Genomic DNA, 26,869 nt, shown 5'->3' with positions numbered 1-26,869 from the left:
AGAAACAAACTCAGCTTTGTTTATGGGGTGAATCGAGGATTTTCTATTGTTCCTCATCATCGATCTTTTGTTATACTCTTAAACCTTTTCGCAACAGCTCCCATTGGTTTTGTACACGTTTTCTAATCGAGGTCGTCCTCGATTTGACTCCTGTCCTCAAATAGGCCATAGAGCTAGGTCCTAGCTCTATGATTAGGCCTATACTACTCGATGATGCTTTACATGACTGTGTGTCCTCGATTTACGCCATAAACAAACCCATGCACACACACTTTTTTAACAGGGGAATGCCCCCCCCCCCCTCCCAGATTGTTGTGGTGAGAAACCCAAAACGCCGAATTTGAGGTTTTTCTTTTAACTGTCCAGTGGTGCAAATGTATTAAATAGGTATGAAAAATGGAGAACATAAAACTTTAAATGCACCGTTTTGATGTACGTAAACACATTACTTTGTTAAAGATGCCGCATTTGTATCTTTGAACAACGACCCCTAGTGTCATGTGATTTCCACACCCCCCCCCCCCCTTTTTTAATCTCTATAACATACAAAAGTTTAACGATTTTATTGGTTGTTTTGATAGCACTGCAAGCAGATAAAGTTTCACAATGATTGACGTATTTGAGAGATATTGCCTTATTAGGTTTCGATTTTGGTGTCAATTAAAAAAAAAAGTGTTTTCATAAATTGGAATTGTTATTTGAGAACTGTTTTCTTATAGGTTTCTGATTTTGGTTTCAATTTAAAAACAATGTTTTCACAATTGGCATTGTTATTTCAGAATAATGTTTTCTTATAGATTTTTTATTATTGTTTCATTTAAAATAAGTGTTTTCACAATTGGAATTGTTATTTCAGAATAGTTTTCTTAGGGTTTGATTTTTGTTTCATTCATAAAATGTTTTTTGGTTTTTGGTTTTTTTGAATTTTTTTTTTTTTTTTTTTTTTATTTATTTCCATTAATTACAATATTGCAAATAATTATTACAATGTTAGTTATTACAATGTTTAGAAAGTATACATATAAAAATCATAAATGATATACACAACATTGGTTTTGATGTACTTCATTTATATAATGTATGTTAGAACCATAGGTTATAATATATCTGGTGTTATCACTTTGAATATAACTATATAAGTGTGAACAGCAGTAGGCATATTAATTAAGGAAATATACAGATAAGTTATAAAATGTTGCCAGAAGTCTTTGTTTTTCTTTTGAAACTTTGCTCTGAATAAAAGCTCTGTAATAAACACATTAAAAATATTTATCCTTTTATTTTCTATACTCATTTTGATTCTTGCTTTATGTATTGAAAACATTGCTTTCGTAATTATTAAATTAACCTCCGGTCTTCTATCAAGACCTGTTAATCGGTTTGACAATGTTGGTGTGATAAAACTACTTTTTTTTTCTTGGTAGTAAACCTTTAATTTATTCCAAAATTCAATTGTTTGGAAACAGGTTAAGAATGCGTGTTTATAGTCGCCAGTCATGTCACACATTGAGCACAACGGGCTATTCTTAATTTTCCATTTATACAATAAATCTTTCGTTGCTATTAAACGATGTAGTCTGTAATTGAAGTTTCTCAACTTAATTTCTTTAATGTCGACTATTTTCTTTTTCCATGTGGAAGTCCAATTAATCTTCTCACCAAGTACGTTTTCCCACCACGTTTCAATCTGAGGTGTTTTACTTCTTTCGTCTATCAATATATTATAAATATTTCTAGTTGTAATGTTTTCTAGATTACCTAGACTAGGATTAACATGAAGTTTAAAATCAACACCGATCTTTTCTTTACTGTCTACTATAATTGATAACCAGTCTTTTGGTAAGGCCCTTTTCAACATAAATATTTCGACTAACCAATTCCGTTTTGTGGTCAGCTTTGTTTTAAGATAGTTTATAGAAAATTCCCCTTCTTCGTTAAACAGATCATTTACATAAATAATGTTAGATTTTATCCAATTACGGAAAAATAGTATTTTACCATTGAAAGTTATAAGTTGGTTACCCCATAGCAGTTGTGTTTTTATTTCAGTGGGACTAAATCGTTTCTGCATATCAGGTTGTGGATGTAGTTCCTGCCAACACAGAATTAGTTCTTTGTAAAATTGTGGTAACGACTGTGTTATAGTTGACCCATATTTTGTTTTCCCAAAGTTCATGTTCAAAACTGTAAGGTTGGGACTACAGGAATCTAGGAAATATTTACAAAGGGTTTTCCATTTACCGCTTGTGTTGTTTAGTAGTTTAACAATCCAGTTGCATTTTAATGCCATGTTATGGGTTTCCATGTCGATGAGGTTCAAACCGCCTTCATCAAGCCTCCGTATGATAGTTTTTCTTGCAATTCTGTCTGTGCGTCCATTCCAAATAAAAGGAAAGACAAGTTTGTTAATTTTTGAGATATACTTTTGTGGCGTTGGGATTACGGATGCCAGAAAGGTAAACATAGGTAACGCTAGACTGTTTAATATAGTTACTTCTGCCCTTCTCTTCCGTTGGTTTATTAAAACTGTTTTAATTTTTTCTTCCCAAATTAATTCGTAACATTGACTCATGTTTTTTCCAAAATAAACTCCAAGAGTTTTAATTGGTTCTTCTTGCCAATTTATCAATTCAAGCAAACGTGTATCAATGATCAAATTGCCGATAATAAGCCCTTTTGTTTTTTGAAGATTCAGTTTAGGTCCAGCAATTTGCCCAAAGTTTGATACGATACTTGTAGTATTTTTTATGGATGAGGGATCTGACACAAAAATTGTCGTATCATCTGCATACATTGTGATACGCAAATTTGATGTCTCTGATAATTCAATTCCATTTATGTCTTTGTTACTTCTAATTCTATTAGCTAGTACCTCAGCAACGAGTAAGAATAAGAGGGCTGAGAGCGGACATCCTTGCCTAAGGCCTCGATTTAATGTAAAGAATCCGGACATGTATCCGTTGTTGATAATAGTGCTTTGTATGTTTGTATACAATGTTTTTATCCATTGAATGAAACTATTTCCAAAGTTAAATTTGTTGAGTGTTTCTTGTAGGAAGTTCCATTCAACCGTATCAAAGCTTTTTCATAATCCAGAAAGAGGATAGCAGCATTTTTTGTTATTACTGCGTAAAAAGTGGATGGTGTCATCAATCAATCTAATGTTATCTCCAATAAATCGTCCTTTTATATATCCGGATTGGTCTTCCTGTATAATATGGCCTATGACTTTTTTTTTTTTTTTTTACATTGGCATGATATATTGCCAGTTTTGATTAGGTTTGTATATATCTCTTTTGCTTTGTGTGTTTCCCTCACCCCAACTATACCAAATCCATACCATCCCAGCACCTGGGTTTTGTACAGCAGTGTATTTTGATGATTTCAGAATTTCAGGACACGTGGATTTCCGTATTGCATTTGATGCAGTGAGTGCTATTATATAGTTTTAGTGCTGTTGGATTTTTGAGAGTTAATGAATAAATTTCCTCTGGCGTATACACAAAAATGTAATTGGACTTTTGAGCTAAATCTTTGAGCTTGAACATGTTGAATAAACAGCTTTTAGTTCTCCTCCCCCCCCCCCCAAAAAATGTATGGACTTTTACTATTTAATATAGCGCGGAAGGCGTAAATCCTGGGGAAAAGGGAGGATACCCCTTCTCCACCCCCACACATACATCTTCGTAAACACCGGCAATCGTGGACCCCCTTATTATCCCTAATCCTTATTCCTTTGTTTGTACTTCAACTTTTCAGCAACAGCTTTCGTTGGTTTTGTACACGAATTTCAATCGTGGACGTTCGGTCAATCGTGGACGTGTTTGTGTCCTAACCCTTTTGCCTTAGGTCCACCGTATTGCCGGTGTTTACATGCTCACCCACACGCACGCACGCACGTTGCCTGCAATCGTTTCCCCATATTGTCATTCTTTTGTTTGTAGGCCTACATGTACTTCAACTTGTTAGGAAGACCTCCCATATGGTTTGCACACGATCGCCAAGGGACCTTCAGGAATTGGGGACCCTATTGTCTTCTATTGTTCAACGGCCTCTATTGAATGCAGAAACAAACTCAGCTTTGTTTATGGGGTGAATCGAGGATTTTCTATTGTTCCTCATCATCGATCTTTTGTTATACTCTTAAACCTTTTCGCAACAGCTCCCATTGGTTTTGTACACGTTTTCTAATCGAGGTCGTCCTCGATTTGACTCCTGTCCTCAAATAGGCCATAGAGCTAGGTCCTAGCTCTATGATTAGGCCTATACTACTCGATGATGCTTTACATGACTGTGTGTCCTCGATTTACGCCATAAACAAACCCATGCACACACACTTTTTTAACAGGGGAATGCCCCCCCCCTCCCAGATTGTTGTGGTGAGAAACCCAAAACGCCGAATTTGAGGTTTTCTTTTAACTGTCCAGTGGTGCAAATGTATTAAATAGGTATGAAAAATGGAGAACATAAAACTTTAAATGCACCGTTTTGATGTACGTAAACACATTACTTTGTTAAAGATGCCGCATTTGTATCTTGAACAACGACCCCTAGTGTCATGTGATTTCCACACCCCCCCCCTTTTTTAATCTCTATAACATACAAAAGTTTAACGATTTTATTGGTTGTTTTGATAGCACTGCAAGCAGATAAAGTTTCACAATGATTGACGTATTTGAGAGATATTGCCTTATTAGGTTTCGATTTTGGTGTCAATTTAAAAAAAAAGGGTGTTTTCATAAATTGGAATTGTTATTTGAGAACTGTTTTCTTATAGGTTTCTGATTTTGGTTTCAATTTAAAAACAATGTTTTCACAATTGGCATTGTTATTTCAGAATAATGTTTTCTTATAGATTTTTTATTATTGTTTCATTTAAAATAAGTGTTTTCACAATTGGAATTGTTATTTCAGAATAGTTTTCTAAGGGTTTGATTTTTGTTTCATTCATAAAATGTTTACATTCAAACTAGAAACGTGTGTTTGTTCTCTTTCTTTTTTTAAATGTATTTCCATTAATTATAATATTGCAAATAATTATTACAATGTTAGTTATTACAATGTTTAGAAAGTATACATATAACAATCATAAATGATATACACAACATTGGTTTTGATGTACTACATGTATATAATGTATGTTAGAACCATAGGTTATAATATATCTGGTGTTATCACTTTGAATATAACTATATAAGTGTGAACAGCAGTAGGCATATTAATTAAGGAAATATACAGATAAGTTATAAAATGTTGCCAGAAGTCTTTGTTTTTCTTTTGAAACTTTGCTCTGAATAAAAGCTCTGTAATAAACACATTAAAAATATTTATCCTTTTATTTTCTATACTCATTTTGATTCTTGCTTTATGTATTGAAAACATTGCTTTCGTAATTATTAAATTAACCTCAGGTCTTCTATCAAGACCTGTTAATAGGTTTGACAATGTTGGTGTGATAAAACTCCTTTTTTTTTCTTGGTAGTAAACCTTTAATTTATTCCAAAATTCAATTGTTTGTAAGCAGGTTAAGAATGCGTGTTTATAGTCGCCAGTCATGTTACACATTGAGCACAACGGGCTATTCTCAATTTTCCATTTATACAATAAATCTTTCGTTGCTATTAAACGATGTAGTCTGTAATTGAAGTTTCTCAACTTAATTTCTTTAATGTCGACTATTTTCTTTTTCCATGTGGAAGTCCAATTAATCTTCTCACCAAGTACGTTTTCCCACCACGTTTCAATCTGAGGTGTTTTACTTCTTTCGTCTATCAATATATTATAAATATTTCTAGTTGTAATGTTTTCTAGATTACCTAGACTAGGATTAACATGAAGTTTAAAATCAACACCGATCTTTTCTTTACTGTCTACTATAATTGATAACCAGTCTTTTGGTAAGGCCCTTTTCAACATAAATATTTCGACTAACCAATTCCGTTTTGTGGTCAGCTTTGTTTTAAGATAGTTTATAGAAAATTCCCCTTCTTCGTTAAACAGATCATTTACATAAATAATGTTAGATTTTATCCAATTTCGGAAAAATAGTATTTTACCATTGAAAGTTATAAGTTGGTTACCCCATAGCAGTTGTGTTTTTATTTCAGTGGGACTAAATCGTTTCTGCATATCAGGTTGTGGATGTAGTTCCTGCCAACACAGAATTAGTTCTTTGTAAAATTGTGGTAATGACTGTGTTATAGTTGACCCATATTTTGTTTTCCCAAAGTTCATGTTCAAAACTGTAAGGTTGGGACTACAGGAATCTAGGAAATATTTACAAAGGGTTTTCCATTTACCGCTTGTGTCGTTTAGTAGTTTAACAATCCAGTTGCATTTTAATGCCATGTTATGGGTTTCCATGTCGATGAGGTTCAAACCGCCATCATCAAGCCTCCGTATGATAGTTTTTCTTGCAATTCTGTCTGTGCGTCCATTTAAAAAGGAAAGACAAGTTTGTTAATTTTTGAGATATACTTTTGTGGCGTTGGGATTACGGATGCCAGAAAGGTAAATATAGGTAACGCTAGACTGTTTAATATAGTTACTTCTGCCCTTCTCCTCCGTTGGTTTATTAAAACTGTTTTAATTTTTTCTTCCCAAATTAATTCGTAACATTGACTCATGTTTTTTCCAAAATAAACTCCAAGAGTTTTAATTGGTTCTTCTTGCCAATTTATCAATTCAAGCAAACGTGTATCAATGATCAAATTGCCGATAATAAGCCCTTTTGTTTTTTGAAGATTCAGTTTAGGTCCAGCAATTTGCCCAAAGTTTGATACGATACTTGTAGTAGTATTTTTTATGGATGTGGGATCTGACACAAAAATTGTCGTATCATCTGCATACATTGTGATACGCAAATTTGATGTTTCTGATAATTCAATTCCATTTATGTCTTTGTTACTTCTAATTCTATTAGCTAGTACCTCAGCAACGAGTAAGAATAAGAGGGCTGAGAGCGGACATCCTTGCCTAAGGCCTCGATTTAATGTAAAGAATCCGGACATGTATGCTTTGTATGTTTGTATACAATGTTTTTATCCATTGAATGAAACTATTTCCAAAGTTAAATTTGTTGAGTGTTTCTTGTAGGAAGTTCCATTCAACCGTATCAAAGCTTTTTCATAATCCAGAAAGAGGATAGCAGCATTTTTGTTATTACTGTGTAAAAAGTGGATGGTGTCATCAATCAATCTAATGTTATCTCCAATAAATCGTCCTTTTATATATCCGGATTGGTCTTCCTGTATAATATGGCCTATGACTTCAGACAGACGATTTGCCAGGGCTTTTGCAGCTATTTTGTAATCTATGTTCAGTAGACTAATTGGTCTCCAGTTTCTTAAGTTTGTGCGGTCACCTTTTTTTATAAAGCAGTGATATAATCGCGCGGCGTTGTGAAATAGACAATTCTCCTTCCTTGTAACTTCTATTCATTGATTCAGTATAAAGTGTCTTTATTTGGTTTCAGAATTTGTTATAAAACTCTACTGTTATACCATCTGTACCGGGACTTTTATTGGTTTTTAAGTTGTTTAAAGCTCGTTCATACTCTGCCTCAGTAATTATTCCCTCACATTTCTCTTTTTGTTCATTATTTAATACATAGTCAAACTGTGTGTCACCTGACTTGTTTCAACAGAGTTAGAAGAATACAATTTTTGGTAAAAACTTTTTTCTTCGCGTAGTATTTGCCTTTTGTCTTTAATGATACGATCATTTTCGCTTTTCAGTAAAGTAATGTGTTTTTTGACTGCGTTTCGTTTTTCTAAACCTAAAAAATATCGACTGTTTTTTTCGCCGTCCTCGGCCCACTTTTCGCGAGATCTAACCTTTTGACCCTCAATTTCTCGTTCATATATTCTGTCTAGTGCGTTTTGGAGTTCATACACCTCCTCGTTTTCTACGTCACATTGTTTGTTTAGGTAATTTAATCTTTCAGTAATTAAACGTTTAACATTTTTCTCTACTTTTTTCTTTTGTTTTGAGTAATGAATAACGAAATCCTTAATTTCGATTTTACATAGCTCCCAACGGAGTCGTTCATCTTCATATTCAAGTTTGAGTTTGATTGTTGTCTTTTCCAAATGGGATTTCATTGCATTAACAAATGTTTTATCGTCAATAAGTGAACTGTTAAACTTCCAATATCCTGGTCCCCGTTTATCATCACATAAGGTAATTTTTATTGAAATTGCTTGATGGTCTGTTTTAATTGCAGGTCGAATATCACTTGAGTTAACGGTGTCTGCCAAACAACGTGAAATAAGGAAATAATCAATTCTAGTTTTTATATCGAGAGACTTTCTTCTGAATGTATATTGTTTATCATTTGGATGTTGTTCTCTCCATACATCTACCAGAAGTTTAAGCGAAAAGTGTCACTGAGTTCTTTAACATGCATTACACAACACATGGGATCTACAGCTTTACGTCCCATTTGAAGGACGAAGCAATAATGGTAACGTGCCTTGCCCAAGAGCATAGGACCATGTTCCCCGTCAGGATGTGAACCCACGTACCACGGCACACAAGTCAAACACTTATTGCTGAAAAGTTGGGCATGAAGTTGGACCGAAAAGTCGGTCTATATTACATTCAATGGAGTGATCTTGTGAATGGATCAATTTCCAACCTATTCAGAGTTGCGATTAATCTTCCCGATTTTTTTGGGGTGGAGTATTTATCAAGGGTGCCTAACTTACTGGTCTGCACCATATAGAATGGAGTCACATTAATAGCTTGTCTACCTGCATAAGTATCGTTGTGAAATGTCTCTATTGGTAACGAGATGGTGAACATAATAGACCACAAAACTTTGCTGAACAAAAGATGCGTTCCAGGAATTATTGTTTCTGTTGCATACCCATAGTACCCAGGAAAATCGCTGAACAAAGGATTAGTCAGAATTAGTATTTAACTAGGCATTAACAGGCATCGTCACACTGCACCATTGATAATGGCTATATTGATTGATAACCAAATTATCTCAAAAGCCAGTCCACCACACTGTAAAAATAGTTGGGCAGAATGGGTTGATGATTCGACCAGTGCTGGTCGAATTTATATCAACTGCCTACACTCTTCGGCAAATTCTTTCCAACAGTTTGACAGTTTTTACCGAATTCAACCCAATATGAGGTAATTTCATACCAATGTTACATTGTCCAACAGTAGTTTACCCAACGTTTTAACAGTGCAGAATCGTAAAAAGGAACATTTTGATCACAATTTTACTAAATTTGTACTTATTTTTTGCTGCCTCGGCAAATGCGTTATTTGGGAAGCATGATCTAATTTGTTGATGGCGTGTTTCGTATGCTGCAATACGGCTACTCATATAATCAGGATCATTCAGTAGATTTCAATATTATGTTTTACAATGCTGCCTCTAACGTCTTTGGAGCTTATGTAATAATTGTATGCTTATTTATAATTGCATTTTTTTATGACTTTGCATATAGTAGCATATGCCTAATAAGTTATGCTGTGAAGTAACGAGAGAAATGGTTCGTGGCTACACTGCATACGAAGAATTAATTTTCTGCATTGTAATAAGATAATGAGATGAAATCTGATCAGGTATGCAATTGCGATCAGTTTGCGCGGGAAAAACAATAGGAAATGGACTAGTGTATCACTGTTGACAGCTCGTAGTATAATTGAGTAAAACTAGCCTTACAAGGTGATCATAATGAGCAGTTTTACTGTACCCCGTGCGTGTTAAAGCAGTCTTTCCACTATCATGGGCGTTGCCAGGATGTTTTCTTTAAAGAGGGGCAATTAAAGCACATTTCCCCCGAAATCCCTGTACTTTTCCAGCATATACTCGATGTGTCATTATTCGAGGGTTAGCAGGGACATCAGGCCCCCCTCCTTTAAATTAACAGCATTCTTTCTTCTTTTTCCCGTGTTGTTCTCCTTTTTTTCTTTTCTATTGCTTTTCCAGGTGGAAAGAGCCCCCTTGCCCCCCCCCCCCCGCGACGTCCATGTCCACTATAGCTACAGTCTCCTAGGAACAGTCGCAATATTTTTCATTAATACCTGCTTGTATCAAGTACATGTACATAATTTATAATCGAGAAAAAGCGACTTAAACATCTAGTCAATGCTTCCACAATCACGATGAGAATGTTCTTATCCCGAGAGCCAAATTTCCTTATCTGTCCCCGATTTCCTTATTTCACCAAAAAGCCTAATACAGGGTGAGTTAAAAAAAGAAGCGACTTCCAAATATCGGTACTAATGTTTTAGTGAAGTTATGCATGTAGCACTTTCAAAATCTAGCATGAAATCCTAGTTCATAAGCTTTCGTTTAGTACAAGAATCATTCAAGTCACTCATGTACTTTTCAAGTTCTGGGAATGTAAACACAACCCCTTTTTAAAGTTCTGTCGACGGGTCACTAAAAATTGTGTACGTTCTTTTTAGCGTAACGAAAACAGTCCCGTAACTTGAAAAGTACATGAGTGATTTGAATGATTCTTGTACTAAAAGAAAGCTTATGAATTGGGCTTTCATATCCTAGATTTTGACAGTGCTACATGCAGAACTTCACTAAAACAATGGTCCCGACATTAGGGTTTCGTTATTTTGACTCACCCTGTATACTGCATGTACTTTCCTTGTTTGCTGGAGGGTAAACAGACCAACCTGTGAGCCGCGCAGCAAATTTTACTCTATTCTTGGTTTAAGTCATTCTGAAACTGACAGGATATTTAATAAAACAAATATTATTTTGAGAACATTGTGCTACTAATTGTGGAAAATATTGTAGAATTTGCTCAGAATGTAATAATTTCCTCAGAATTTCATTAGATTTGGGGGGATTTCCTCGAAATTTCCCCCTTTTTTCATTTCCTCAGAAATTTCTTCGTAAGTAAAAAAGTAAAAAAAGGTCCTTAAAATTGAGAAAATGTCCTTGAAAGTTGAAGCGCTGCACCTAGTTCATAAACAAGCCCACCTTCGTCCCTATGGCGTCGGGCAGTACGCTCCCAACAGCTGCTCTCTCACACTGCATATGGTACAGGATCATTTGCAAGGTCAAAATGATTGCACGTTATAATTAGGAACGTGCTAGGCCATGCTTTATATCAGCTTTTGATTTTATACTCAATGTCCAGGGTACAGACGAAAAGGAGAAAACAAAGAGAACATTTAGAAAAATTAACTGAATTGTCGGGAAATGTTTTTATTTTTATGAATCCAATTCAAGTGTCCTCATACACTCAACCAAAAAAAAAAAAAGTCCCCCTATATCACTTTTTGTCATAACTCAAACCTATTGGGCATATCTTGCTCAAATTACGACCGATCAGTACAGAAATTCCTTAGCAATCCAGCCATTTCTCCTTGTTTGGCCGAAAACAGTGATACTATGTACAAAATTCTGCAATTTATGACAATTGGTAGTCTGGTACCGAAACAACAGTTGCACTTTTGTATACGTGCAAGGTGATGGTGAACAACTTCCACGTATATAAAAGTGCAACTGTTTTCGGTATCATTAGTCATAAAAACTGCATAATTGAAACACATTATCACTCTTTTTGGTAAATATAGAGTATGGCTGGATTGCTACGGATTGCAGAAAATAATTTAGGCCTACGACAATTTGTTTTCACTGTTAACTGTTTCTTATAAAGGTACAAAAACAATATCAAATACCGGTACATATTTTTACAAATACATAGGTTTCGAATCCAAACGGATACGTACGCATACGTTTCACTATCCGCAACAGTTTTATATCGACCGTTAGTGTTTCGCGTTGTACATTGTACATAACTGATAGTTATCAAGTACAATTCTATGTATTATCCAAAATGGCAGTCTCTGATGAAAAACCTTGCATCTGCGGCTAATCAAATGCACACATTTGACACATATTGTTTAGCAATTCACCCTCTTTTAATGAAAATACATGATTACATACCATCAAAATGGACGGTGAAAATGGACAGCATGCGTTGCACACTGTCGCATACACTTCATCCTAAGATTGTGTTTAGCAATTAAACACAGTTACTAACACTAAGTAAACGTTTTAGAAGCTCAAACATTAGGTGTACATCAACACTATTATACGTTTAGTGTTGAAACATGTTTACACAACGTCATGTTTACAAGTGAGAGCAAAACCTTGCAAAGAAAAGTGCATAAAACACACTATTTTTGCAGTGTAGTGCGCGATATATCTGTGCCGTCACGGTGTAGACGCGTTGCGGAGAGCGAGTTGCCTACGAAGATACAAGACCGCACTCAACTAATATAATTAGTAATATCCGTATACAGTAAACTATCTGGCGCCTACACCGTGTAGGATACCCGGTCGCTTGCAAAACCTCGAGAATGTTCGATGTTTGGACGGCTTCTCGATAGGCATAAACATGCATGTATGCCGACGTCATTGTAAATGTCTTAAGACGTTAATAAGGCACCTACGTCTTCTTCGATTTATAATACATTATGGTGAATTAATTTGTTCAATTGTTTGACACATTTGTAATTTGAATTCTCCAGACCATGGATAACGTTGTTTCACCAAAACTGATGAAACCATGCTCTAGTACAGCTTGCATATACAGAAATCACCTACGTTTCTTGATTTCTTCTAATTACAGCAAACCTGACGGAATAATTTCACGGGGTGTTTAGTACCAGTGTGATCATCAATCCAATCATGTTGTTATTTTTCAAAATTCAGTAGCTTACTTTTGAGATGAAAATGATCTTATTATGCCTTTACGGCTTCTCACGCTATCCTGCAACATAGTCTTTTAGCCTTGGAAATACTTACTAAATGTACAAGTTTCACAATACAAAAATATTTAATAAAATAATCCAAATTTAACTCGGAATTATGTCCTGTTAGCGTTTAGAGCCCTTCCGTCCGGTGGGCGTGGTGGACTTTGCCCCGGCGCGTGAGGAGCTCTTACTGGTGCCGTCTTTCTTGGCGTTTTTCCTCCGGGAGCCCTTGGCACTACCTGAGCCCAAGTTCTCCTTCGTCGATAACCGCGCTGAAAAAGACAAAAAGAATTTCTTTAATTCTGTGTTCAATAACGCTTTGGTATAAAAGTATACATAGTACATGCACATGCAATAATACCAACGATTTAATTTTGATGCAACTTGTATATAAACGTTTTCACTCCGGAGCCCAAGTTCTCTTTGGGATCCACGGAGACAATTGCAGGCTCTCCGCAATAAGGAACGTACCAGAAATCCCTGCAAGATTCGTTCACTCTATACAACAGCATTGCTCTTCCCTCTGCATCCATTTTACACTCTAACTTTACCTTCGACAGAGTGAGTAAAAAAAAACAACGAAACCCAAATGGCTGGACCAATTTTTGAATGATCTAGGATACGAAAGCCCAGTCATTAAGCTTTCTTTTGGTACATGAAGCATTCAAACAATCATGTACTTTTGAAGTTACGAAATTTTGAACAGAAATACCGTTTTAAAGTTCTGTCCACGGATCACACAAAAAATTAGTGTTCTTTTAGCAGAACGAAAACAATTCTCATGGGGATGCATGTGAATATTATCCGTGGACAAAACTTTAAAACGGTGTTTGTGTTCACAATTCCGTAACTTGAAAAGTACATTAGTGATTTGAATGATTCTTTTACTAAAAGAAAGCTCATTGATTGGGATTTCATGATCCTTGATTTTGAAAATGCTACAGGCAAAACTTCATTCAAAATTGGACGTGCGGTTTGTTTTGTTGGGTTTTTTTTCACTCACCCTGTATTATTTGATCTGCCTATGACAAGTATTGCAACACGATGTAAAATGTTTTTAATGCAAGTCGCTGACATGAAAAGCACTCACCCATAAAGGCAGCGTCGATCGCTTGAACGTCGTTCAGAAGAGGAACATAGTGTGGCTTTTGATTGCCTTCATTTTCTGGGGGGAAGTAATAAAATAACAAAAATCTTCACCCGAGCTTGTGAGTAATATATACATCCAATTGTGACTAACTATCTACGTATTAGCCTAAAGTCAAAACCCCATCAGAGTTGATACATCATGATCAGGCTCTTTTCAGAACCATTCTCTAAGTCTGAGAAAATTATACACACATGGTATTTCGCAAACATTTCATTTATTAGTAATAGTACATGTATCTCCACCATGCAAACCCTCAAATCTTGCTTAAAGTCAAAAGGATTAGTCATAATCTATTACGGCATAGGCCCTATGAATAGGTGAAATGTCATCAGTCTTATTGTTGATGACTGTCAAGATTTCTGCGCACAAATAGCACACTGCACAGGTTGAACTGTAAGACAAGATGTCAAAATTGAAAAATTTGTAGTGATGGGCCCCGATTAACTTTTACAAAAAAATATATTCTTGATAAAAATATAACAGTTGTTAATCGTAATAAATGAAAAGTCAGAGTTCAAAGGTCACACTTACTCTCGACCCGAACCAAGACCAAGGTTTCCCGCTCCTTGAGCACCTCATTTGCATATCGTAGAGGCGTTTCCAGGAGGTGTTTCACGTTACCTTCGTTGTCGGATAGATCGACGTCCACTTTTTACAAGACAAATAATAACTGTGTTGTTATGTTTGGGACAAACAAATCAAAATATTTAACAGCGTATGTCAGTGCTTGTAAGTCGTGCAGGTATTGTGACATTACTAATGTCTGAATCTTATTTGCACAGTTGTTGAGCAAAATGTACTTGTGCAGTTGAATTTAGAGATGAATTTTGAAATACAAAAAAATCTGTCTGCATGGGTTGACTTCAGTTAAATCCGTTCTACGGATAAAAAAAACAATGGTCACCACATTTTGTACTTGTATTATGTGACAAAATAATGAATTAGGATTGGAGAAATATTTAATTTTTTTGACAGGCTTAGATCTACTTGAAACAATCCCATTATTCCAATTGTGTACAGAAATACCCGTGGGGCGTCATGAAACTTCAAATTCAGTTCAAGCAAATTCAAACAATGACCACAGTGCACGTTTTCGTAACGGACCCGGAGTATTCGATGTCGTCTCGTCTACGTCAAACCTTGTTAATCAGAAATCAAATTCGTCGAAGTGATTTTATATACATGTAAAACGAATTCGATCTCTGAATGCTGCCATTCGGCAACAACGAATAGACGAATTTGATCTGCAATGACAAATATTCTCCACCGGGTGACTTAAGAGGGTGACCAAACTTTAAAATTGAATGGTAAATGACAGCTTGTGAATTTTTTTGTGGATGAAATTGAATGATAAAGTTGGTGAATTTGAATAACAAATCTTTAAAATAGCCGGGAAAACCTATATTAAGCTGACAGTATGGTGGGCCTGGTTGGTACATTTCACAGGGTGGCTTAATTTTGTTGATGTTTCCGTAAATGTTTCCCTTGTAATCTTACCATCTTCTGCGCAGTTGCATCGCTGTTTGATGTTTTCAAGCAGTAACAAGGTTCGGCAGTTGGGATTAAACAACGCCTCCTCTTTTTCTGTAGAAATGGGGGGAAATGAAAGTAGTTTTTCAAGCCAGTATTGGCGATTTCTTGTCAAGGTTTAGGAAGTTGTCCATATCCAATAGCTTATTTTTCAAGTTATTCAGTGGTCATATTCTGTAAGTGAGCAAAAAGTATGGACCAAGGAAATAAAGAAGGGATAGGATAAATAGCCTACATGATGCTTTCTGTCAAAACAAGACGCCTCTGATGGACAGAGATAGGCCATATGTACGACGAAAAACTTTTTCCCCTCCCCCCCCCCCAAAAAAAACCAAGTCTTATTCTCCAATGAGGAATTAATTAATATGTCTGCAAAATATTGCAGGATTTGTTAACCGTATTGTTTTTTGCATGTAGGGCCTAGGCCTACAGGTATTTTTTTTATGATTTGTGGAGAAAAGTCCGTTTTCAAAAATTAAATCGTTATTGAAGGAAAATATCCATCAGATTACCCCCCCCCCAAAAAAAAAAACACTTCAGCTTCCCGGAAGACTGCTGTTTTTTTTATGAAACATATCGAATTGTTAAAAATGGTCCCTGAGCTGAGGCGGTATTTATGTCGTTTAGGTTTTCAGTTATAGACTATTTTGTGAATTTACTAACATTAGAAAAAGAAATCTGAGAAAAATGGCGGCAAGGTCCATGTGTACATGGGCCTACTGCAAATAATTATTACAACTATACAAGTAAAAGGCCAATTCTTACCTCCAAATCGCACTGTTATGAACATGGTAGTTGAAGTCCGATATCAATTGGCTTCTAATTTCTATAGTGACAGCAGGGAATGTTCAAGTATAAAATCGTCAATCGTCAAGTATAAAATCAGAAATATTGGACCAACACGGGCCCAACACGGCTCGATTTGGTCAACTTTTCACAACCATCAAATCTACGGCCCGTTCGCGCAGTTGTGGACCATTTCAAGCTCTGATTCACATAGTGCACATCCAGACGTGTCATAGGCGAATCAACACAACAGTCTACACTTCGACTGAAATTGAGAACCGTAACGTTGAAGAAACAATTCACCGTTGTCGTTTCGCTTGAACTGCCAAAATAAGTTACGGTTTTCCAAACTATTTCGCGGAAGGCCAGTCCACAAAATGGCGATTACAATTCCGGAATTCCATCGACCGATAGTGCAGTGAGCTATTTATCAACGGTGAAATGCGTAACCTGTTTTGTGTCATGCAGAGATCCTGTATCGATCGACCGGCCATTGTGTACACACACACCGCTGCCAGTGCTTGGAAACGGCACGGGCAGAGGTCACAGCATGATTGCTTTGTGTGACAGGTGTATGAAATTAAAAAATACACAGACCCTCTCGAACTCGTCTCCGTAAAGTATAAAGTGCGCCCTCTGCTGGTATATACACGCTCTTTTAAGGTACAGAAAGGCCTCACATGCAGTGTGGGGAAAGTGGCTTAAACCATTTCTTAAAATTAAAAAGAATACGGGTGGGTTTCTTTTTTTGCAATTACGACGAAGGTTGTGTGGGATTTACGAAAGAAATAAATATAGGTATCTATCAGCTAGGCCTTTTTGATTGCAATACGTTCCAGAGAACAAGCACCCCCTCGAAGTCTGGATTGATTTTTTTTTTTTTCGTAGTTTTTATTTCATATTTGTAAGTTTATTATTTTTTTCATATAAAAAAGAACACTTTTGATTTTCATTATTCACGTCTTTGGCATGGTCTTTGGTTCATTTTTGGAAGTCATGCAAGATGATTGAGACAACTAATATATTTTAGCGGTAGTACGTGTTTCAACTTTTCAGGACGAAAATATCTATAATTAGATTTTACTTAATGTGAAAAGGCTGAATAAAATCAGTGTAAGGACTTTATACAGTCAAATTGAAACTAATAAAATACAATGTCTCGGGACAGGCCATGGAAGTCCCAAAGCGTATTTTCAATGGGTCCCTTTCAACTGAAGAGAAAATGGATTTCTTTGAAAAACTTGTACAATTTCGGTGGGCCTTTAAAATCTCATCATAAATGACCATGGCTATATGGGCCCCAATTTAGAATCGACGGCAAAATGAAGACACTTCAAAAAGGAATAGAGCATAAAAGCCTTCTCTTCACACATCGCACCAAACTCTCACCCTATCAATAATATTAGGTTCAAAAATAATATTCTGCAACAGCAATTCTCGGAAGTTATTTCTCAACATTTCTTTCTACATATATATGTACCTATGCTATAGTAGTACCCAAAAGTTGAATAACCACAAACTAGTAGGTAAAGAAATAAAAATCGATTAAATCCCTGTGTTGATTGCGACAGTTAGTTTTTGCAGTGTTACCTAATCTTTAGTTGACGTACCTCGCTTTTGTTTGTACAAAAGAAAGACTTCAATTTGGATAGGGTAGGACTACTGAACCGAAACGACAACCCGGACACGAATGGTGCACTCAGAAGATAGCGTACGCGGAACCATAACGACGATGACGTACCCTGAAACCCCCTAGCCCAGTGGGTATTTTCTTAATTGATTGCAAGGTACAGGTGCACGTTAGTTTTAACACGAGAACTTCTGCAACAGACTCAAGGATTTTATGCAGGAATATTCACACAAAAAACATCGCTGGACGATGAAACTTTAATCAGAAACATGGAGCCAACGTAATGGAAATATAACTGGGAAGATTTTTGAACTTTTGGAGGAGTTTTCCGTCCTCTAAAACGGTGGGAAAAGTAACAGAGTTTGAGAGGAAAATGAGGACAAACGTCAGTGGTCCAGGAACCGGCAATGGCCGAAAGAGTTGTGCGGAGTATTCGCTGACGAACTGTCACAGAAAAAGCAAACTTTCGTCGCTGCAAATGAGCCAGTTATGGAGGATTTTTATACTGGTGGTAGTCTGGGGAACCCTCAGCATTGCTGGAGTTGAGGGTAAGTTGTGGAATTTTGGAGATTTGACGCTTTGCTTTTGTGAAAAAAATTTGAAATGAATTTGACAGGCATGACAAATTGACAGGTGTTTTTTGGTGTGTGGAAGGGTATGTTGGTGAAGTGGGCGGGGAAAGACCGGGGGGGGGGGGGAATTGCAAATATTGGCTTCAAGTTTAACAGCTTTTATATATGATTTTAGTTTCAAGAGTATCTTAAGAGTTTTGAAGAGTGGCAATTGAAAATTCTAAAGAAAAAAAAATAGAGATGTTAAATTTCTCGCAGTGTTTATTAAATTTGAAAAAAAAGTAGCGTAGTAGTACTGAATTCAATTCCTAAATTCATTTTAAAACATATTTGTAACGATAAAGAGAAGATTTTACCTGAGAATAGTAGAACTAAAAATTGTGTATGGAGATGCAAAATTGTGATAAGCAATACATATCATTTTAAATATACCCGGTTATTAATTTATTTGTATTGCGTGACCTTCATAACAATGATCTTTCAAAATAAAAAAAAAGAAACGCAGTTTCTTGTCTGCACTTTTTGATAAAAGAGGTCAGAAGCGGACAGTTTTTTTTTAAATGCCAATGACCCAAAAGTCCCCCCCCCCTGCAGTAAGGCTACAAAAACCCATTTCTAGTGCTTCCGATTACTTGGCATTTGAAAATAGGGTGGGTAGGTAGGGAAATTATTTGCATAGGCGTAGAAAGCGGGCGGGGGGGGGGGGGGGGGACTTTCAGAATGGATCTAGCGATGTTTTCTCTGCCTGTGACAATGCTAGTGGTATCAAGATTTGGCCTTACTGCAGGGGGGGGGGGACTTGTATGAGAACATTTTGATCATTGTCATTTCCAAAAAACTATTTCAGTATTCCCCCCCCCCCCAATAATTTGTAAAGACTGTCCTTTTCCACTCAAATGCCCTATTTTCACCCGCGGCCCCCCCCCCCCTCCCAATAATTTGTAAAGAGTGCCCTCTTTTAAAAAGGAGTGGTGCCCTTTGGCCGTTCTGGGTGCCTTTTTTTTATTTTACGCGTGTATCACCCTTAAAAGCACCTTATACATGAATTGTCCGTTATAGTGTGCATAATCGTGCATAATCGTCGGTTTTGAACAGCGCCTACGCCCCCATTGACAGATAGTACCAGCCCCTCCCCTCTGCTTTTTTATTTTACTGAGGCCAAGTGTCCAGAAAAAAAACAACATGTCTACATTTCACAACGGATGTGCAAGTGCCCTTTTCAAAAAATGTGTGTACCTCCCCCCCCCCCCCCAATAAAAATGACGATGCTATGCCACTGAGGTGTCTGCGTGTAGTCGAGGGTAAAAGGCAGTAATTGATGATTTTCAGGTTTTTTCCTCATTTTTTCCCCCAAAAATTACGGAAGAGGCTGTCAAATTAAGGTACGTAGGGTAACCGGAAGCAGAATTAGTATTTTATTTTGGCCTATAACCTCTCTGGATCTGCTTTCGGGAATGGGCTTTGGGGTGTTGGGCGAGGGTAATACAATGTACATGTAGCTCCAAAACGTACTCCTGTTTAACCCTAGCCTACACTGCCCGATCCTTTTTTTTTGATATGTGGTAATGTCAGAATCAGATTCAACTGAGTGTATAATGTTCTTGTTCTCTGTTTCCATCACGCTAGGAGTATGTGAGTGCAACAGCGCTGACTGCACTGCAGGTTGTGATGCAGGGAAGTACTGGGACAGCAATGCTACAGCGTGCATAGAATGCCCAGCTGGATACTAGTAAGTATACATGTGAACACAAAATACATACGAACATGGTGCAAATCTGCACTTCGTTGCAGGTTGGTAGTGCTTTGTGACATTGTACCTTTTTTCTGCTGAACAGTGAGCAATCTACATGTAGGTATGTGACAAAAATTGTCAACATCAACAGATTCCAATAAAATTGGTATCATTGTAAAGGTCTTGAAAAGACCTATAGCAAATGAAAAAGGATCATCTTCCTGTGACGTAAATAAAACAAGTAATGACGTTTCGAGTCCCTCAATTTTAGGCCGTTTCAGTCATTTTTTTATAAGCAAATCTAGAAAAAACTGTAAGTTTGACTTGTGACTCATTTAACAGATTTTCTAGGACTGTTTTGGATTACACACCATACTTTCACACTATAACTTTCCTGATATTGAATTTTGGGAATCAAAACAATGTAAGGCCAATGTAAGGGGGGGGGGGGGCGTGGGGGGGGGGGGCGACCGCCCCCCATGAAACCTTGTTGCCCCCCCCCCCCCCCCACTGAGATTTTGAGTTTCTAAAAAAATTATCATTGATCTACATGATGCCATGGGCCCTATTATGTACTACAATGTATCTAAGATACAGTATCTTTTGCTTAAAAATATTGGTTAAAGTGGTCAGAAATTGCCTCAGATAGCACCACAGAGCATTTAGAATCCAAAATTTTTCGGGGCCCTTAAGCGGAACCCCATGCCTACATGTATAGCTCAGAATTCTGGTAGCTGATTCAATGATTCCAACCTCGAAAACAATGTTCACAAAATGTTCTTATGCCTTTAGCTGAGAAAACCTCGAAAATTATGTTTAAATTATTGTCTTATGTGCTAAGATAATTATTGGTTAAAGTGGTAAGAAATTGCCTCAGATCACACCACAGAGCATCAAAAATCCAAATTTTTTTCGGGGCCCTTAAGCGGGCCCCGAACCCCACGCCAATAGCTCAGAATACTGATAGCTGATTCAATGTCTCCAACCTCGAAAACGATGTTCAAATAATTATCTTTTGCCATGTTTGCCAAGAAAATCTTAGTTAAAGCATGGAGGAAAGTCGTAAGAAATTGCTTCAAATCACACCACAGAACATCTAGAATCCAATCCGCTTGCATCAGTTATGATCAAGGTATGTCCCCCCCCCCCCACTTTTGAGAAGCGATTGATGCCCCTACTTGACGCCCCCCCCATGAAATGTTCCAGCCCCCCCCCCCCCCCCCCCCCCCCCGCGCCCCCCACTGAAAAATTCCTGGCTACGCCACTGATAGCAACATACCTAGAGAGATACAATCAGGACCCCTTTCCTACCTGTATGACAACAAGAGCCAATTTGTATGTTATTGGAATCACCACAAACCCTTTGATGTTGAAAAGTGACTGGAATATCACGGAAAGAGGGCAGGGCGGTGAATTTACCAGAGTTGTAACGAGTCTGTGATTTTTGTGACTCAAGTCGAGTCGAGATGAGTCACTTTAAAGAAGTGACTCGAGTCGAGTCTAGTCATTAGTTCAAGAAGATCGAGTCGAGTCACAGTGTGTAGTCGAGTAGAGTCAAGTCAAATATTTAGATGGAGTCAATTTGAGTCACAAATATTTGAACGCCACACTGTACACGTTTACTGACCTATCACTGGTAGGTTGCCATTGTGGCCAATTCACACCAGGATTTTTCTCCCCTGAATGTATGCATGTGGCAAGTGCAGTCAAGTCTCTGCGATGGATGAGATTGCTCTCAACAAGATGAATCAAATTGAAAGAAAATTGGCACTCGGACCCGAGATATTCCTAGTGTATGGAATGTCGCCTTATACAACAAGGGTCTGATATACGAGCTGATTCGGCAATTAATAATGCACAACAAGACTGTGTCTTGACCTCGAGATTCTGACCATTCAGAGGGCGCCTTCTATTGGGTCTTTCATAACCCGTTCTTGTATTACAAAATCATGGCATCTAAAGTGACCAATCCACAGCTTAGTCCACAAATTTCTGATCGAAATGACGTCACAATCTCTAAGTCCAAAGACCACTCCGATTGGCTGGCACGTGGGGTCGCAATAACATTTACATGCTACGATTTATTATAAGATGGAATTTTGCGTCGGGGTGATATAAATCAAATTAGGTTTTGCCCTTCACCGACGTTTTTAAACACTGCGTATACTCAGTGTGTTACCTCCCGAGTGAAAGTTGGAAAACAGAAGGTAACTCACTGAGTATACAGTGTTTAAAAAATGTCGTTGAAGGGCAAAACCTAATTTGATGCTACGATTTGTCAGACGTTCTACTGTGGTTCTGCCTAAGTGAAAGTCTGATCCTCAGACACAAAAATTCCGAGCAGTTACATGTAAGCACAGCTCACAAACATGACAAACGCTGGATTTATTCAAGCTGGATGAATGCGTCAGAGGTACCGCGATACATTTACATTGATGGCAACTTCTACCACTGCAATGGCGTGCCCGTTAACTTGGGTCAGATTGCCAACGTTCCCAAACATGCCAAGACGAGATGATTCATCTTGTTGATGGCAACTTTTACCACGGACCAGTCTGCGATGGCTTGACCGTTCTTGCCAATGATGCTGTATTACGTGGCCATGCATACATTTACATACATGCAAGTACGTACTTTTTTAACAAAATCCATGTTTTGTTTTAGGTTCATGTATTTGGTGATTTTCACAACAGCTACCTTTTGTACAAAGCACTGTGCGAAGGCACTTGTTCCTGTCTAATAGTATTTTTGGTCGCATTTGTGAAATCACATGTTTTGTCATAAAATAAGTAGCATTCCGTGAACAATACCCAGTTAACATTTGTTGCCAAATTATTATTACATTTTGTCAGTTACGTTGAAAACCTACTCTTAATGATTTGCATGTTCATAACAGCCAACAGGACTTTCACCTCAATTTGCATTTCATAAAGCTGTCAAAAACCTGTTCTAAAACTACCAAAAAAAACACATACTAAATCATGCCTCTTTCTCCCCCCTCCCCTCCCCTCCCCTCCGCCCCCTCCTCAACAGAACAAATTGCATGAATTGTTAGGAAAATTATCAAATTTAGTTGCAATGGCTGTGGTAGCCTGTTGGCTGTCCTTAAATCGACATGTCTCTTGTTGAATGCCACAGCCTGAATAAGGAAACCTACACTGATAAATGACACAGCTCTGGACAATTTGTTTCTTGGGCAAGATTTGTAAATTATTTTGTTTGTGCAGACAACTCTACAGTTGTCCAGATGAATTCACCATACAATATGCCAAATATTTTGTGGGTGGTTTAATTCCAGTTGTGTTGGAGAATTTCATTGTCCCATGCACGTACTTCATATTTTTGTCTGTGAACTGTGTAAACACTACATGTACAAAACTGTATGTGATATATGGCCCATGTGATTGTGTAAGTTTGGCGATAGATGCGTCAGACAAATTTAATTACATTGTGAACCATTGCTAAGCCCTTGAAAATCTCTCCCCACAATGAAATAGTCTTGGTGTGATTAATATAGAGGGCTTCTTATCTCACAGAACCAGGAACCCAGCGTTGCCAGGCAATCCCACACAGACTCAAAGTTGTGTTCAAACAGTCCCCATGGCAACCGATCAACATGCTATAGTACTGGGAGCGACGGACCATGACTGCACACTGAATCGTTCAATAAGTGCAGGCTTCCCAAAAAGACAAACTCTGGTCGGCTTTGTGAAAAAAAAATCTGCTGGCCGACTGTGAGTAATATGCACTGTGAATAGAATTAGAGCATAATCGGGCGCTGTGGCGTGTTGGGTCCAAAGATCAACTTAATCAAGTGTATTGCTGTATTGTGCCAAGTTGACAACACGTAGGCAATCGTCAAAGTTGTTTAATTATATTGTTAACATGGTGGGAAGGGTCATGCCAAATCGACCCACAATAAAGGCACTATTATTGGGAAACTTTTGGGGCTGTCAAATGTGACAGAGAGTTTTTACAACCATTCGGAGATGGAGAATGGAAAAATATAATTCTGTTGTGGGAAATTGAAAATCACAATGAAAAAGTAGTGAATGGAGCAGTCAATGACTGGGATTTTGACTCTCACGATAATACATGTACGTGCATAATAGCATACGTATTACGCACAAACTGTATATGTACCGGTGCATATGTACATGTTGTTACACAATTTCAAAGGTCTGGCTCAATTGGATGCTTTCAGTTCTAAGTTTTCTGAGATTTTAAATTCTAAAAACAAACAATTGCCATCGAATGTATTTACATAGAATAAATACTTATAGAAGCAGTACATATAATTCTGTCTGAACTGCACGATAAAAGTTTTGTAAAAATAGGCTTACTAAAACATTGTGACCACAGACCAGTTTTCTTTATAAATGTTGAAATGGTTATCAGTGTGAAGTCAGCGCTGATGGACTACATGTACCGGTAAATTGAATGAGCCATAAAAGAGTGATGTTCAAAGTCGTTCCTAAGGCTTAAAAAAAAATTGTGTTTTCGTTATTAATGAAAACACATTTTTTTGCTGCCAAATTGCCGATCTCAAATGTTTTATTAATCACATTTGCCCAACAATTTATTACAAAGTACAATGTAGGCCTACATTTGGAAAAAAATGTTTAAATTAAACAGAATACCATAGTAATTAATCTTAAGGAAATTCACAAAAAGCATAAATAACACTTAACTGGCCTCCATGGTATGGAAATATTGGTGGGGGGGGTTTAAAGTCAAAATAGTACATATTTAAATGTACACACCTACATGTAGATCTAAATTTGATACCCATTAAAACAATTTTGTTATAATAAATCATAAATTGTGTGTGGGATTCTGGCAATTTGACACCACTAAAAAACACTGGTATTTCACTGATAGCCTTGTGAATCTTTTTCACAAGAACCCAACACCATATAATATCTGTTTACCCTGTAGCATTCAAGACATTTGTTAGCGTTAGTATTAACTTTCTACTGTTTAGCAACAGGACAATGCTGGGCACAGTGAATCAACAAACAAACCGACCAAACAAATCCTCGCTGAGGTTACACCAGGCTCTCAAGTGGAAAAAAAAGGGATAGACTTACATGTACATGAGGCTTACTCAATTTACATCTAGTGGATCTACATTGTACTTTTACTTAGGACATCGGGAATCAAATTACATGGACTCTTGAGAAATGTTAACAAAGTTACAAATGCGAAATGAAGATCAGATTGCACGATCAGTTTGTCTTGAAAGTTGAAGGTTATTAGTACAATACTACATTGTACAATACTACATTGTACATGTAGGCTACACACATTGCATTGTTGTTTAATATTCATGCACTGTATTTTCGCTCATACACCGCCGAGCAAAAAGGGCGCTGGGGTACGCTGATGCAAGGGCGGATCCAGGGGGGGCCAAAGGGGGCCATGCCCCCCCCCCCCCAAAAAAACGAAACCAATTTTTTTTTTTTTTATGTGACTTCGCAATAAAGGCAGGCAATGAGTACACCACCATCTTTTCCTCAAAAAACATTGGTTAAAGTGGTCAAAAATTGCTTCAGATTGCACCACAGAGCATCTAGAATCCAAAAAGTGTTCGGGCCCTAAGCAGGCCCCGAACCCCATGCCGTCATTTTTTGACCCACTTTTTGGGGGGACCAAATTTGTTTGGCCCCCCCAAAAAATTGTGTTCTGGATCCGCCCTTGCGCTGATGAGTTCACAGAATCTTATGAAGGAAGTGGCCTGTGACCTAAGCAGTTAGCCAATGTGCGCAAACTTTCCAGGCTGCCTACATTACAGCATCATTACTGTACACTAAATCATACATGTATGTGTACAGTAATGATTCTGTAATGTAGGCAGCCGGGAAAGTGTCAGTGGATTGTGTTGTTGTGACAATATCAATCTCATAAGATGAAATGTTTGCGTTGGGGTGATGTAAATCAAATTTTCCGAACTCAGTGGTCGAGTGGTAAGACATCTGCACTAGAAAGCAGGAGGTCATGGGTTCAAGTCCCACCCTAACCCACTTTCACTTGGGAGGTAACACACTGAGTATACAGTGTTTATGTCGGTGAAGGGCAAAAACCTAATTTGATTTAATATCAATCTCAGTTTAAGTTGAATTAAGGGAATACACTTTTTATTTTAACACAACCGGTGATTTAATATTCATACATTTGTATTGCGTATTGCATGACAGTGAGACATTTGTCTGCAGAATTCAGAAAAACAATGTACATGTATCGGAAGAAATATCTCAATTCTTCAAAAGTCCTACATTTGTACTTTATGCTCATTTTGTAAGTGACCAGAAAGCATTTCTACAAAAACATTATATTATTTTTTTCTTATAAAATTATACAATAGGGAGTTCTGGCTATTTCTACAAAATTATTTTGCTTCCCTTCAATGTGCAAACAGGTCAATAAGATCCTCTTCACCAATTTAAAATGCATACATATTGTGGGCTACTTTATGCTCATTTGTACTTTAAGCTCATTTTGTAAGTGACCTGAAAGCATATTTCGACAAAAACATTATACCATTTTTTCATATAAAAACCATATAATAGGGAGTTTTGGGTATTCCTACAAAATTATTTCGCTTCCCTTTAATGTGCAAACAGGTCAATAAAATTATCTTCAACAATTTAAAAATGCACACGTATTGAAACTTTGTTTGTCTGGGTACGGGTCACAATGTCTGTTGCACAAACACTGCA

The 26,869-nt window shown here is 37.2% G+C and overlaps 2 protein-coding genes across 2 annotated transcripts in view; one reads left to right on the top strand and one right to left on the bottom strand.

Moving 5' to 3' along the window:
• Window positions 1–11,159: 11,159 nt before the first annotated feature.
• Window positions 11,160–16,787, bottom strand: LOC119735929 (uncharacterized protein CXorf65 homolog). The gene is made up of 5 exons (XM_038209882.1): window positions 16,196–16,787; window positions 15,398–15,484; window positions 14,432–14,548; window positions 13,841–13,915; window positions 11,160–13,022 (listed from the first exon to the last, which is right to left on the bottom strand). Exons 1-5 carry the CDS (start codon window positions 16,218–16,220, stop codon window positions 12,874–12,876), a joined length of 453 nt encoding a protein of 150 aa, XP_038065810.1. The 5' UTR covers window positions 16,221–16,787; the 3' UTR covers window positions 11,160–12,873.
• Window positions 16,788–17,941: 1,154 nt separating this feature from the next.
• The window catches only part of LOC119735298, a 148,264-nt gene continuing 139,336 nt past the window's right edge, over window positions 17,942–26,869 (top strand). Inside the window, exons 1-2 of the mRNA XM_038208997.1 lie at window positions 17,942–18,394; window positions 20,045–20,147. Coding sequence (XP_038064925.1) covers window positions 18,220–18,394; window positions 20,045–20,147 — 278 coding nt within the window. The 5' untranslated portion in view covers window positions 17,942–18,219. The remainder of the gene's footprint in view (window positions 18,395–20,044; window positions 20,148–26,869) is intronic.

The sequence above is a fragment of the Patiria miniata genome, unplaced genomic scaffold (genome assembly GCF_015706575.1).
Source record: "Patiria miniata isolate m_02_andy unplaced genomic scaffold, ASM1570657v1 HiC_scaffold_29, whole genome shotgun sequence".
NCBI classification, from domain to species: domain Eukaryota; kingdom Metazoa; phylum Echinodermata; class Asteroidea; order Valvatida; family Asterinidae; genus Patiria; species Patiria miniata.
The sequence above is the reverse complement of the archived record's forward strand: the minus strand, read 5'-3'. Positions and strand labels throughout refer to the sequence as shown.

Bases quoted from the DNA above. Each gene is read 5' to 3' on its own strand.
- LOC119735929 (XM_038209882.1), bottom strand. From the start codon at position 16,220: ATGTTCATAACAGTGCGATTTGGAG. The intron at 13,916-14,431 runs GTAAGTGTGACC...ACTTCCCCCCAG, and splicing joins GGTCTTGGTTCGGGTCGAGA to AAAATGAAGGCAATCAAAAG. The intron at 13,023-13,840 runs GTGAGTGCTTTT...TGTCTTTTTCAG, and splicing joins GATCGACGCTGCCTTTATGG to CGCGGTTATCGACGAAGGAG.